The sequence below is a fragment of the Argiope bruennichi genome, chromosome 7 (assembly GCF_947563725.1).
Source record: "Argiope bruennichi chromosome 7, qqArgBrue1.1, whole genome shotgun sequence".
NCBI lineage: Eukaryota > Metazoa > Arthropoda > Arachnida > Araneae > Araneidae > Argiope > Argiope bruennichi.
In genome coordinates this window covers 26,622,052-26,636,914 of record NC_079157.1, presented here as the reverse complement: position 1 = coordinate 26,636,914, position 14,863 = coordinate 26,622,052, and the positions used below count along the sequence as shown (strand labels likewise).

The window sequence follows — 14,863 nt, the reverse complement described above, 5'->3', positions numbered from 1 at the left end:
AAGGACCACATATCCACCTAAATAAATAATTCTCATTGATACCTCTATCACAGGGGTGGCGAAACTTTATGGATGAACGTGCCATTTTTTTTAAAGAAATTTTTAATGAGGTACAGACGCGCTGTCGAATAATTTTGAATTGTGATTATTGCAAAAATAATAAAACTAAGTACATAAAACTCTTTATATACTACGTAAAAATACTTTTTGCATTATATAGTAGTAAAAGTTTTAGTTATACGCATAATTCAAGCAAAAGTAACATTAGTGCGACTTCTGTTGAAGATTAGATGACAGATAATTTATATTAGGGTTGTAAAATGTTACTTTTAGCAGAATGCCTCCTGAATTGGAGTCATCTGCCGAACGGTTTCTGAGTGAGTCTTTAATGTTATTCATCTCTGAAAATAATGGCTCACAGGCATAGGTAGATTAAAATATGGTTAAAATAGCAGGAGCTTCTTCAAACAGTTAAATGTGTCTGGAATCTTATTCTATGTTTACAAAATTTTGTTGCTGGCATTTCTACTTATACTGCCTGTTAATCTTTCTGCTTCAATCTATTCCAACCTTTTCCTTGTTTCAATAAATTTTTGAATCCATAGAGAACTAGACTGAAATTCAATCAGTTGCATTTCAAATTCTTCAATTTCCAACCATTTAACTGGGACAAGTTCAGTTTATTAAATGAAGTCACATCAGATTATTTAATAAACTTGAGTGTTTCCGATAATTCTTTGAACTGTGAAAATCTCGATGAAAATTCCTTGATTGAAGAATCAATTACAGAAATAAAATCCTCGATAACTTTTTCTTCGTCTGGTTTCTCATGGATATCTAAATCGTTGTTATTTTTTCTTCAAGTTTGGGAAGTACTTGTAGTTTCTTGCAATAATATGATTTCTGAAAACATGCAATTCAGCATCAAAAGCGCGTAAGAGATCCATTATGACGATAGTTGTTTTATTTGTGCCTTGAAGCTTTGCGTTTAATTCATTGAAATATTTGCACATATCTGTAAAAAAAAACATCAATTTTGAAAGCCACATAACATCCAACATTTGTGGGTATTGATCATTTCCTCCCTCATTTTGCAGAAACAGTCCGATTTCTTCTAAGTAATCAACAGTCTTTGAAGTACGTTCCCGCGGCTCAACCAGCGAACAATATTATACACCAGTTAGTCATTATACGCCTAGTGGACTTCATCCAACAGAGCATCAATCTTTCACTTATTTAAAGCCTGCGACGATATGTGATTGACTATATTGGCACTAATGTTATTACATTAACAAGAGATGTTAAACCACTTTTAGCACACAAGGCTTGTTGGTGAATAATGCAGTGGAATTCAAGAATCGAATGTACTACGTCTGTATGAAATTAACTAATGAAACCACTTTTTTTGCCCACCATATTTAGAGCACTATTAGTTGTTACTGAAACATTTTTTTTATTGTTTTTCAAATCAATTTCTTTCTGAGTAAGCGAATTTTTAACAGCCGAACAAATATCTGTGCCCTTTGTAGTTTTTTGCAACGATGTTATCGCAATTAATTCTTTTTTAATGATGTTTCCTACACAATATCGAGCAAAAACAGCTAAACGTGCCGATTTAGTGACGCAAGTACTTTCCTCAAGACATAGTGTCGGATATCTATCTCCAAAAACTCTATTATGGATCAATATTCCTAATTATCAATACTCATGTGATGCAGTATATAAAACTCAGTGCTGTTCAAAGACTTAGTAAAGCTTTTAATCTATTTTAACTACATGTAATTACATTCACGGACATCTAAAACTACGATGCACACAAAACATTACATCAAAACATAAAATATAAAACAGAAGTGCTCATAAAAAAGAAGTTGCCAGATACAAGAAAGTTTAAAAATAATCTCTTATCCGGTCAGTTTTCTACACATAGCGATATAAAAGGAGCGGAGTTAATATCATTTTTTTTTATGTTGATCTGATACATTTCCGGCCTATTTTAAAATTCTTTATTTTATTGTGTTTCTAGACAGAAGAATGATGCGTTTTGATGTACTGAATTATCTTCTCTTTATTATCAAAATCATCGAAAAGTGAGGACGCGCATGCTAATCAGGCTTCCTTCAAAAACTCTCCCTCTTGAAAAGGTTTATTATGCCGACCAATGGCATTTGCAGTCTAGTAAATTGCCGCGCTTATATGACAATTTTTGCTAACATATTTAATCATAGACGTCGACTTTCTGTCTTTTATTCACTTGCAATTAGTTCTTTTTGCTGTGGTTCGCTTTTTTTGGCAAAGGATTTGTGATTTGTTTCAAAATGCCGTTTTACAGACAATATTGTACATACTACTGTTCCAGAACATAAAACACACACCGCTTTGTCGCCTTAACTTATCATGCCTTGTTTCTCTGCCCACCAAGTTTGAAATTCTCTGTTACACTTACTATCATGCACTTTTTGTTTTTTTGCAGAACTAGCCTTGTTAAATAACAGTAAAAAATTGTAAATATAACACAAATAAACTTTAAAATATTGTTGTGCGAAAGAAATTGACTGCACTATGCGTAGACAAACTTTGCATCATTAGCAATTGTAGTCCATGACGTAACTAAGGCAATTTTTAACAAACGAGTGTGCTCCTAGTGAAGATTCCAAATCCGTCCTTCGGAAATTACGAAGTACAATCTTAGCAATACGAACTGAAACTACTTCGAAGTTCGCATATAATGACGTCACACTCTCTTTGCAGAGTGTTTGACTGTGCGAACCACTAATATTGCCCGATTTTTTTTTTCTTCTTTTTTTTCTCCATGTTTGAAATAGGGTAGGGGATGGGAATATGCACATCACGACCGATCAATCGCGTTTGTTCGTAATACTTCATAGGGAACTTTGTTATTTTGAACTAAAATGCAAACCGTTTTGATCAGTGGCGTGCCCAAAACATTGTGTCGCGTGCCATTGGTTCGCCATCCCTGCTCTATCATTATTATCATTTTAAATAACTAATTATGATAAAAATACTTTAAAAATTCTTAATGATTAAGATGATTCATTTATTTCTAAATCATGTTGCCGTCTAGAAACATGTAATACAGTGACAACAATAGCATCTATTGATTATTAAATTTTGCAAAGAATGATGAGATAACAATTTATTTATTATAATGTTAGCAATTATATTTGTTTATCAACACATTACAGGAAGTACATAATCTGTATCTAAATTATTGAATGCAGTGTTGTTTGTGAGTCTGATTTAAATAGAAAGGAACATAGTGTTCAATTTTTAAACTATTGTGTTCTCATTCTGTAAAAGATCTACCATTTATGTGAAACTGTAAATGTGACATTGAAAGTCAGACAGTCTCAAGTTGGTGTGGCATGAAATTTGGATTGGATATGCCAACAATGTTATCCTGACTATTTGATCAAAATAATGTTTCAAAAAGATAAGATCTCTTTTAAATAGTCATTATGTTGCTGCAAAATAGCACATTTATTTAGCCAGCTAATTAGTTAAATAATAGTTTCTTCTCATTAATATTTTTGATTTCTGAAATTGTGTAACTGTCCATAAAATGATACAATATAAAAATATGGTTTTTGATATTCTTTGGTCTTAATTGTGTAAATACATTAAAGAGATTCTGTATGATTGTAAATAACTTGACATTAATTTAATGTTTGTTTTTATTTATTAGGCTCTATCTGAGATAAAGGAATTCATAAAGAAAAATGTTACTAGAATTTCGGATGAAGGTAAATTCGATTTGCATAATTCTATAGAATGTTATAATATTTGGTTATAAGTTTTGTTCTTGGAAGTTTCTTTTTAGTATATTTGTACATATTTCTCTTTGCCTGAAAAACATGATTGGTATTTGTATAAAAACAATAATTCAATATGCAGGTAACGAAATTAATCTCTATAAATTTTCGAAAGTGACAGATTTCATTTAGTTGAAAGGTGATTATGTGTACTTTTTCCCCAAAGGCTTTTATGTGTTTCAAAGTTATTTTTAAAGTAGCAAAGTAAAAGTTTTATGTAATTTTAAATTTAAAATGTTCTGAAAGTGTATTGGAAAGGGTAAAATCTGTGAATAGGGCTGATAATAAGGAGGATAAGCTAGGAATAATTTCAATATAAAATATTTTTTTAATTAATGTGTATATTTTTTAATTCAGATTTTAAAACAAAATATCCAAAATGGAATAATGCATTTTTTAATTTATATAATTCTCTGGTTATTAAAAAAAGTAATTTCAACATTAAATCATTTCATGTGTAAGTAATGGTGAAAAAAGAAAATTTAAGGGAAATCAAATTTTTAGTTTGAAACATTGTAGCGTAATGTTTTAGGCTGGATTTGTATAATTTTATTTATTTTTTTAAATTTGTTAATTTAAAAAAAAACAGTAAAAGCATGAAAAGAAAGTGTATTTAATATCATTCTAACATCAAGAGTATATAATTAATAATTAAAATAAATGAAAAGTATTTTCATGAAATACACTTAAAAATACTTCTAAAAATTTAGTTAAAGAATTATACACAAGGTAAAATTGTTATTGCTGAAAAGTTAGTATGCTGAATTTTATAACTTTATAGGAATAATTTTTTTGCAGTAATAGGTTTTAAAGTTATTGAGACAAAAAGATTAAAACTAATTTAAAAAATAATAATTTTTTTCACTGAGCATTTACTTCCCACCTGCAGGCTCTAAATCCATAAATTTTTTTGTAGAGATTTTCGATGACTATTTCATTATGCGTTTGCCATGTTATAAAGCAAAACAATCGATTTAGAGCTATCAAATCCAGTTTGTTAAAATGTTTTCATTAATTTTTTGTTGTTGTTGTAATTATATTTAAATGCTTTGCTCAATATGTTTGGAATATATTATTGCACAAACGCCATTCTTACTCTACTTTAAAAATATAAATGCAAGTGTTTTAGTGATTTTAATTTTGTTATAATTTATAATTATACATCTCATTATTTTAATTTCTACAGTTATTTTCACATAATATTAAATACATACCTTCTCTTAGTATGAAATATATATTTTGAGTACACACCATCGTTATAATAAAGAGCAGTTTTAAAAATAATATAACAATTAATTTTATATCATGTAGTTCTTGTATTTATCCCTCTATTAAATAAATTTATAGTATTCAAATTCAGTAGCGTTAATAATTGGAATGGAAATAGTAGATATGTTAACGATTCCATTTTATTCAAATATTCAGTTGTGTACTATAAGCAATATGTAGCCAACATTGCCTTGTGGTGTGAAACTTGATTGAAATCATTTCTTCTGCAATTTGTACTTAAAAAATTGTTCATACTAAGTGCTTTCTGAGTGTGCTTGGTTAGATAATATTAACTTATAAGGTGTAATGTCTGTATAAATTTTATTTCTTGTTATTTTCATGTTGCTTTTCTATTTTCTGTCTGAACAGAAGAGCAGGAAAGTCAGGAGAGGTCTCTGGTTACAGAAGGCAGTGAAGGAAGCCAAGATATTTCTACGAGAACTGGACTCTGCTTATTGCCTGGCATCCGCAGGCGTAAACCTCAGTGGCGGAATCTCGGCTTATTGGTAACAGCGCCGCCATCTTTGGACCTCAGCGAGTACAAACACATAGATCTTGCAGATACGGCAAAAAACTTATTATCGAGTTTGCCTCCCTCTCAAGTATTTAATTCTTTTAATTCATTTGAAAATTTTTAACACAGAAAATATTCTGTCGACTCTTGAAATGTAAACATAATAGTTTTTGAAAGCAAGGTCTTGGCTGAAGACAGTTGTAAGACACTTTGAAAATTTTTAGCACAAAAAATATCCTGTCCACGCTTAAAATGTAAACATAATAATTTTTGAAACAAAGTTTTGGGTGAAGTTTGAAGACATTTTGAATTTTTAACTTTGTTTTATTGCATTCAGGGAGTCAAGATTTATGTGCAAGAGATGCGGATAAGGCACGTCCGTTCACAGCGTGATATAAGAGCAGATTAGCGTAAAAGACAGGGAGAATAATTTTCAATGAGATTCTAATAGAGATTTCTTACACATGTCGAGTACTGGCAAGGAAATCATAGGGATCTTTTTAAAAGAATTTGTTTAGGACAGTAATTTTTTATCCCTTCACTCGGAGTGTGATAAAGGAATTCAGGAAATAAGACATTTTAGAATGAAGTTAATATGTGCTGAATTGAGCAAAAAATTAGGAAATTAATTAGATTTTAAAATATCATTATATACTTATGTGGGTGTGATGGGTTTTAATGCATCAGTCCACTTGGATTAGCTTAATCTTTTTATTCTTGATTAACAATTGATGATTCTGATGAGCTTTACAAATGAGAATTCAATGATGAAGGAATTTATATTACATGAAGATGGACAGTTGATGTCGTTCAAAGGATCTTTCCCACCTACGCGTGGTGCACTGGCATTTTCAGAGGAATCCTTCAACGCAAGAATTCCAGTTCCGGCCCTTTCTCAGAGTATCACGGCTTCTCGGTTTCCGGTCGCACCCTTCTCGGCGGACGTCCGTTCTGTCCCCTCGTCTAGTGAACTCTGAACTCTGCCCTCCGACTGCTGGCTATCACCGGAAGAACGCAGAGCGCCCTCTCGTGAAGTTAATTTACCACATCGCTCGGCCATCGACATTTGAAGTCCTCCGAACTCTGAAACACAAAAATGAAAGAAAAAAAAAAAAACAGAGAGGACATTGAAGACAAAGGATAGAAATAAAAAAAACAAAAAAGGGTGATGATGAAAAAAAGAAATGTATTGATCTCAATTTGCAATTGCATCAGTCCAGGGCTTCATGTGATCAGCTGAAGTGGAAGTTGTCTCGGGCCCTTCATGAGATCCTACTTTTGCTACGTCGTAACGATCATGTGGCTTTATCTTGACCACTTTGTAAGGTCCAAGGAACTTAGGTCTTAGCTTCAGACCTTCTCCTAGCTGGGTTCTTTTAATTGCTACCAAGTCGTTTATTTTATAGAGTGGGGCAATTCTACGATGTTTGTCATATTGCCGTCGGTTCTCTTCTTGAATTTTGAAGATATTTGCTTTGGCCTCCTCACGAATTGTTTCTTTTTCTTGAATCATGGAGTGCAAGAATTCTTGATCTAGGATTTCTTTGATTCTTAGGTCCGTTTTGTTTCGCATCTTCACACCTGTCCCGCGAATGACCTCTAGTTCCATCGTTTCCGGTACAACGATGAGTTCACGTCCATCTTTGAGTTCTTTCTCGACCAGAGTTTTCAGCAATTGCATACGTTCGTCAGATTCTTGTGCAGTTGCGATCTTAGATGTAATTTTGCTTTGGGAACGGGTGACCATGCACACTGCATTCCTGCTCAATGCATCTACCTGTTTATTTTCGGTGCTTACCAATTCATTATTCTGAATAAGACTCAGACATTTTGGCGGGAAAATTCCCTCCATTACTAATTGATCACTTATAACTGCCTCAATCTCAACGGGTTTACATTCTTCATTAATTTTTTTGATAGGAAAAAATGATTTGTTCACAATTATAAGTTCACTTCCAGAATCTTTTAGAAATTTTACTTTTTTTCCATCCACAAAAATATCAATATGTTCTAGCATATTTTTTGGCTTAGTTCCAATTCCCGATATAACAAATTTGTTTTCTGTCTCACTTTCATTTGTAGATTTTTCAAATCGTTTTGGACAGTTACGAGCGAAATGAAAGCTTTCCCCCTTTTCCCCGCATACATAACAAATCCTTTCCGGTTTAACATTTTGATATTTGTTTCGACGAAACGATTCACTTTCCATTGCCTGTTTTTGAAACCTTGATGCTTTCGTTTCACTACTATGTACATTAGAATTACTGATTTCAGATAACGATTTACCCCGAGATGAAAAAAATAAATCACATTCGCGACCTAACTCAGTTGGCGGAAACCATGTTTTTCCTTCGCGAATACCTATGTATTCTTTAGTTTTGAAATCCAAAGTTTCGAACAATTTATTAGCAACAATTAGATCAAATAATTTTTTAAAATCTCTTTTTACTTCTCTTACCTGACAATAGTAATCAAATGTTGCAGTTAATCGCGATGCAAATTGAACATGCGATTCGTTTGGTAAACGTTGAGCATTTTTAAAATTACTAAGACATTCTCGAGGTGTCGGCTGAAATTCAGCTAAAAATAACTCTTTTAATTTCTCATAATCCGACAAATCCTGCTCAGTTGCATACGTTAAAACATTATTAGCTTTAACCCCTAGCAAATTAATTAATATCTCAGCTTGGAAGTCTTTAGGAACTTCTTTAATAATAAATGCCTTTTCTAAGGAAGTAAAAAACAAATGCAATGCCTCGGGTTTATCAGGAACAGAAATTGTTAGTGTTTTAATACTTCTTATTAAATTTTCAACACTAAAAGGCACGTTTGATCGCTCACTAGGCAATGATTGTTTTTTCAATTTTTCTAGCTCAATCTCCTTCTCGAGTCGGGCCAATTTCATTCTTTCCATCTCTAACTTGGATTGTTCAGTAACTGCCTTAGCCGTACGATCCTCAACGATCGATTTGATGACGCCACGGACAAATTCTTGATCCGTTTTAAAAACATCAGAATTCTCAATTAATTTCTTAAGTTCCAAAATTTTAGCATTTTCTGACACAGTTTCACCGAGTTCTTCGGCAAGTATTTTTAAATCACACTTCTTTAAATTATTTAAAATACTCATTTTCAGAAATATGGCAGAATAAATATAAAACAGGAGTAGCACAGTACCTTTTAAAATTTGTTGTTCACCGGCTCCGAGCCCCCATGGTTGTGGGTGTGATGGGTTTTAATGCATCAGTCCACTTGGATTAGCTTAATCTTTTTATTCTTGATTAACAATTGATGATTCTGATGAGCTTTACAAATGAGAATTCAATGATGAAGGAATTTATATTACATGAAGATGGACAGTTGATGTCGTTCAAAGGATCTTTCCCACCTACGCGTGGTGCACTGGCATTTTCAGAGGAATCCTTCAACGCAAGAATTCCAGTTCCGGCCCTTTCTCAGAGTATCACGGCTTCTCGGTTTCCGGTCGCACCCTTCTCGGCGGACGTCCGTTCTGTCCCCTCGTCTAGTGAACTCTGAACTCTGCCCTCCGACTGCTGGCTATCACCGGAAGAAAACAGAGCGCCCTCTCGTGAAGTTAATTTACCACACTTATTATAAAGCTCAATGTGTGTGTGTGTTGGCGCTCTGCAGGCCAGTCCATTTGACCCACAGCTACCAAATTTGGTACATGTATACCTTGGAGATCGAGAAAATGCACCTCGGGTCCCTTTTTTGAATTTTTAATTAGAATTAGAATTATTAATTAAAAAACTAACTTTCTCGCCAAAAAATCATCATTTCCCCACTGCCAAATGAGTAATGCTTCAGGGTTTTTTTCCCACGCTAATTAGGTTAGGCTTAACATTTTTCGATCGATTATTTCAAACGATTCTGTTCTTTTTCTTAATGTTTGATGCATTTAAAATTAAATATTGTTAATTAATCGATGTTTCATATTCATTCTGAAGTACTTTGAAATTAAAATAAAACAGAATAAAGGAAATTAAAAATTTCTAATCTTCATAGCGTTACCTCAATGGCGTAGAAAAATTTCCGCATTCGCGTTATCATAACTGGCATTGAAAATTCACGCATGCTCATTGTGTTCTGATTGTTCAACGGATGCGGACTTGATTTTAATTATTTTTAAGTTAGTTGTATCCTTTTGTAATTAAATTGTATTTATGTTAGTTATATAATTTTTGTATATGCTTATAGTTTTAAGTACATCATTTTTTAAGTAGTTTTTTTAAACTTGTTTTCGATTGATTTTTTTAAAACGATTCTGTTTATTTTCTTACTGTTTGATGCATTTAAAATTAAACATTGTTAATGAATCGATCTTGTTAATTAATCGATCTGCTTATGGTGAATCTTAAAAAATTTTGTTCATTAAATATTTTTCTAATTTTGAAATTTTGTTTTAAAATTTTGTTCATCATAGAAATTCTTGAGACATTATATAAATTAAGAAAGGTATTCTTTAGTGCGCATAAGGTTTAAATGCTCAGTGACTTTGTTTTCAGTAATCATATTATAAAAAAATGCTTTGCTTCAGTAAAAAAATATTATTATATCAATTGCAGATTAATCATTCCCATTTTAATTGAAAGCGTAAATTCTATGGCAGCTAACAGAAAATTAGAGTGATACATATTACGCTATGACTGAAGGCCTTTATAATATTATGAGTGAATTATATGACTATCAAAATTAGAAGTTTTTAAATATTTTCATGAAGAAGCCATTAAAGTAGGAATTGCATAAAATATTTAATTATTTAAATTTTAATGAGCATTAAGATTGGTTGGTAAACCGGCTGGTCGACAAAAGCGGCTTGTATATAATATATATATATATATATAGTAAAAATGCCACGTTAATAAAAGCACAAAGAATAAAATTAGAATTAAGAATCCGGCCTAAAGACTTTCTCAAGGGTCACCCTCAGGCAGGGATTCAAACAAGGGATTTTTTTCTGTGAGGGGTCTGACTTTTGTCCAACGATATTGACCTCTCGTGACCCGAAAATCCCCTGAAATTGAGGTCTTAGAGATACACCATTTTTTACTGAAGTAAAACAATAAGGTAGAACCTCCAATTTAAGCAAAAATTACAATAACATAAAATAAACTAGAAAAGAGCACTCACAACCAATTATTAAAACAAAAAGGAAAGAACCTACCAGTAGGAGGTAAAATATCTACAAAAAAAAGGTTCCATCATGTTCTATTCTTTCTTCCTACATCCTTTCCTGCCCCTGCTTAAAAACGCTTCGTTATTCAAAGTAATGAATAATTGGTGTTCCTAAACGCCTTCTATTGAGTTAGTTAACATGTAAAGGAAAGTGTATTTTTAGTTGTGTCAAAAGATTAGAAAGAAGCCAAGCCTAAAACAAACATGCCAAGTTTAATTATTTTAAAGTTAAATTCATCCCTTTTATCATAGATACCAACAAATGTTTTACCATTAGAAATTTCGATTTTTAAATCAAGATAGGTAGCTTCAAGTTTATTTTTGTTTCAGTTATAACTAAATCTTTTGGATAACAATTAGTGACAATATTAGTATTATCTAAGTTCAACAAAAGTAAGTCATCAATATATCTCCAACGATACAGTTGGAGATAATTAATAATAAATAATTAAACTTAGTAATTACTATTCTAATCTAAACTCTAAAATTTTGCAAAATTTAATTTTCTCACAATTTAACCGGATTAAAAGAGTTTGTAATAACAAAATTTCTTATATGGATGCAACAAATAATCTCATTAAAGATTTAACTATTAATGAATTTCCCAGAAACTTTTGCAATATAGAAGTTTTAATAAGAGAAGGCCTGCTTGGCTTGTTTCTAATCTTTTGAAATAACTAAAAAAATCGACTTCCCGCTACGAGCTAACTAACTGAATAGATGGAGCTGAGGCACTCCAAATATTTATTGCTTTGAATGACGAAGCATTTTTAAGCAGGGACAGAAAAAGATGTGAGAAGCAAAAATAGAACATGATGGAACCCTTTTTTTTTTTTTTTTTTTTTTTTTTGTAGAAGTTTTACCTGCTACTGGTATGTACTTTCCTTTTTGTTTTAATAATTGGTTGTGAGTGTTCTTTTATAGTTTATATTATGTTATTGTAATTTTTGCTCAAATTGGAGGTTGTATCTTATTGTTTTATTTCAGTAAAAAATGGTGTATCTCTAAGGCCTCAATTTCAGGGGATTTTTGAGGGGTCAATATTTTTGGACAAAAGTCGGACACCTCACAAAAAAAAAAAAAAAAAAAAAAAAAAAATCCCTTATTTCAATCCCTTCTTGAAAGTGAATCTTGAGAAAGTCTTCAGACTAAATCCTTTATTTCTTTTTTGATTCTTTTTGCTTTTATTAACTTGGTATTTTTACTATTTTATTTTTTGAAGTTCATCTATGCTTTACTAATAACAGCATTAGTGCTCTCTAAATACAATTGTATCTTTTTTAGTTTGATTCAGAAATATTTTTTAGTTTATTTCAGAAATAGATTTTAATTGGAATTTCATAATGCTTATATTTTTGATTATTTCTTATATATATATATATTTAAAGCAGTTTTGTGGCCGACTAGAATACACTTTTGAATTTTAAAACTCGTCTTTATTCTACCCTGGGAAGCATAATTTATGGACAAGCAAAAAGCGACAAGATACGTCAGTCCACGTCACAAGTGAAAAACGAAAACAGAGCAAAATATTTTTCTCTTGCGATTTTATACTATGAGATTCTGGTTGGGATACTTTGACACGTGTAGACTTAGGAAAGGGAAATATAGATATCTTTTAAAAGATATATTTGCATTATCATTCCTTGATGATATCACAATGTTGTTCGTAACTTTTGAGAAACATTTATCAGATTTCAAAAAACTGATTGAAAGACTTTCTGCATTTAAATTAAATCCTAAAAGTATCTGTTGGATTAGCTGTTCAAGTGCTTAAATTATCGTTTCATACTTTATTTTTGTATTATTCTGTAAATTACATACTTGTATTTATGTATTACTGTCTATTTAAATATTTTCTATAAAAATATAAAATAGATAATTTTCTTATTATCTCTTTAATTATCAAATTTTATGCGGTATAAAGTTGTACATGATACTTTAATTTTTAAACAAGGTAACAAATGTCAATTTAGTTAGAAGACAAAAATTTGAGCCACTCTTAAGCTTCTTCTATGTTTATAATCAAAATTTGTTTAAATAAAATTCATTTTAAGCATAATCTTTAATGTAAAGATAATAATGTTTGTTTATGAAATGCTAATTTGATGGCATATTTTAGGTATAATAAAATAAGTTTAAATCTATACTTATAATAAAGCTCAATGTGTGTGTGTGTGTGTGTGTGTGTGTGTGTGTGTGTGTGTGTTTTGGCGCTCTACAGGCCAGACCGTTTGACATACAGCTACCAAATTTGGTACAGGTATACCTTGGAGGTTGGGAATGTGCACCTGGGGTTTCTTTTTTCGAATTTTTAATTAGAATTTTAATTATTAATTAAAAACTAACTTTCCCGCCAAAAAAAATCTTCCATTTTCCCCACCGCCAACTTTTCCGCCAAAAAAATCTTCCATTATCGCCAGCGCCAAACGAGAAAGGCTTCACTTTTTTTTTCTCCCAACAGTAATGAGGCTAGGGTTAAAATTTTTCGGCGGATTATTTCAATCAGTTCTGTTTATTTTCTTAATGTTTGATGCATTTAAAATTAAACATTGTTAATGAATCAATCTTTCAGATTCATTCTGAAGTACTTTTAAATTAAAATAAAACAGAATAAAGGAAATTAAAAATTTCTAATCCGCATAGCGTTACCCCAACTGGCGTAGAAAAAATCACGTATTTGCGTTACGTAACCGGCGAAGAAAATTCACGCATGCGCATTCTGTTCTGATTGTTGCCATGACAACGTTATCAATGGATGATTTAAATTATTTTTGGGTTAGTTGCATGCTTTTGTAAGTAAATTGTATTTATGTTAGTTATATATTTTTTGTATATGCTTATAGTTTTAAGTACATTGTTTTTTAAGCAGTTTTTTTAAAACCTGTTTTCAACCGTTTATTTTAAACGATTCGTTTTATTTTCTTAGTGTTTGATGCATTTAAATTTAAACATTGTTAATGAATCGATCTGCTCATAATGAATCTAAGAAAATTTTGTTGACTAACTCTTGAGATATTACATAAATTTAAAAAGATATTCTTTAGTGCCCATAAAGTTTAAACGCTGAGTGACTCTATTTTCATTAATCAGATTATAAAAAAATGCTTTGTTTCAGTAAAAAATATTATTATATTAATTGAAGATTAATTCTTTCCACTTTAATTTAAAGCATAAATTCTACGGGTGCTAACAGAAAATGAGAGAGATACATATTACGTTATGACTGAAGGCCTTTATAATATTATGAATGAATTATATGATAATCAAAATTTGAAGTTTTAAAATATTTTGATGAAGAAGCTATTAAAGTAGAAATTGCATAAAATATTTAATTATTAAAATTTTAACGAACATTAAGATTGGCGAACCGGCTGGTCGCCAAAGGCGGCTAGTATATATATATATTTAAAGCAGTTTTTTGGTCGAATAGAAGACACTTTTGAATTTTAAAACTCGTCTTTATTCTAACCCTGGGAAGCATAATTTATGGACAAGCAAAAAGCGATAAGATACGTCAATCCATGTCACAAGTGAAAAACGAATACAGAGTGAAATATTTTTCTCCTGCAATTTTATACTATGAGATTCTGGTAGGGATCCTTTGACACGTGTAGACTTAGGAAAGGGAAATATAGGTATCTTTTAAAAGATATATTAGCGTTGTCATTCCTTGATGATATCATAATGTTATCCGTAACTTTTGAGAAACATTTATCAGATTTCAAAAAACTGATTGAAAGACTTTCTACATTTAAACTAAATGCCTAAAAGATCTGTTGGATTAGCTGTTGAAGTGCTTAAATTATCATTTCGTACTTTATTTTTGTATTATTCTGTAAATTACGTACTTGTATTTATGTATTACTCTCTGATTTAATTATTTTCTATAAAAATATAAAATAGATAATTTTCTTATTTTCTCTTTAATTATCAAATTTTATGCGGTATAGAGTTGTACATGATACTTTAATTTTTAAACAAGGTAACAAATGTCAATTTAGTTAGAAGACAAAAATTTGAGCCACTCTTAAGCTTCTTCTATGTTTAT

The 14,863-nt window shown here is 30.9% G+C and overlaps 1 protein-coding gene across 1 annotated transcript in view; it reads left to right on the top strand.

Annotated features, from left to right (window-relative positions):
• Positions 1–14,863, top strand: part of LOC129974948 (uncharacterized) — a 41,099-nt gene that overhangs the window by 10,731 nt on the left and 15,505 nt on the right. The window contains exons 4-5 of the mRNA XM_056087765.1: positions 3,707–3,764; positions 5,472–5,704. Coding sequence (XP_055943740.1) covers positions 3,707–3,764; positions 5,472–5,704 — 291 coding nt within the window. The remainder of the gene's footprint in view (positions 1–3,706; positions 3,765–5,471; positions 5,705–14,863) is intronic.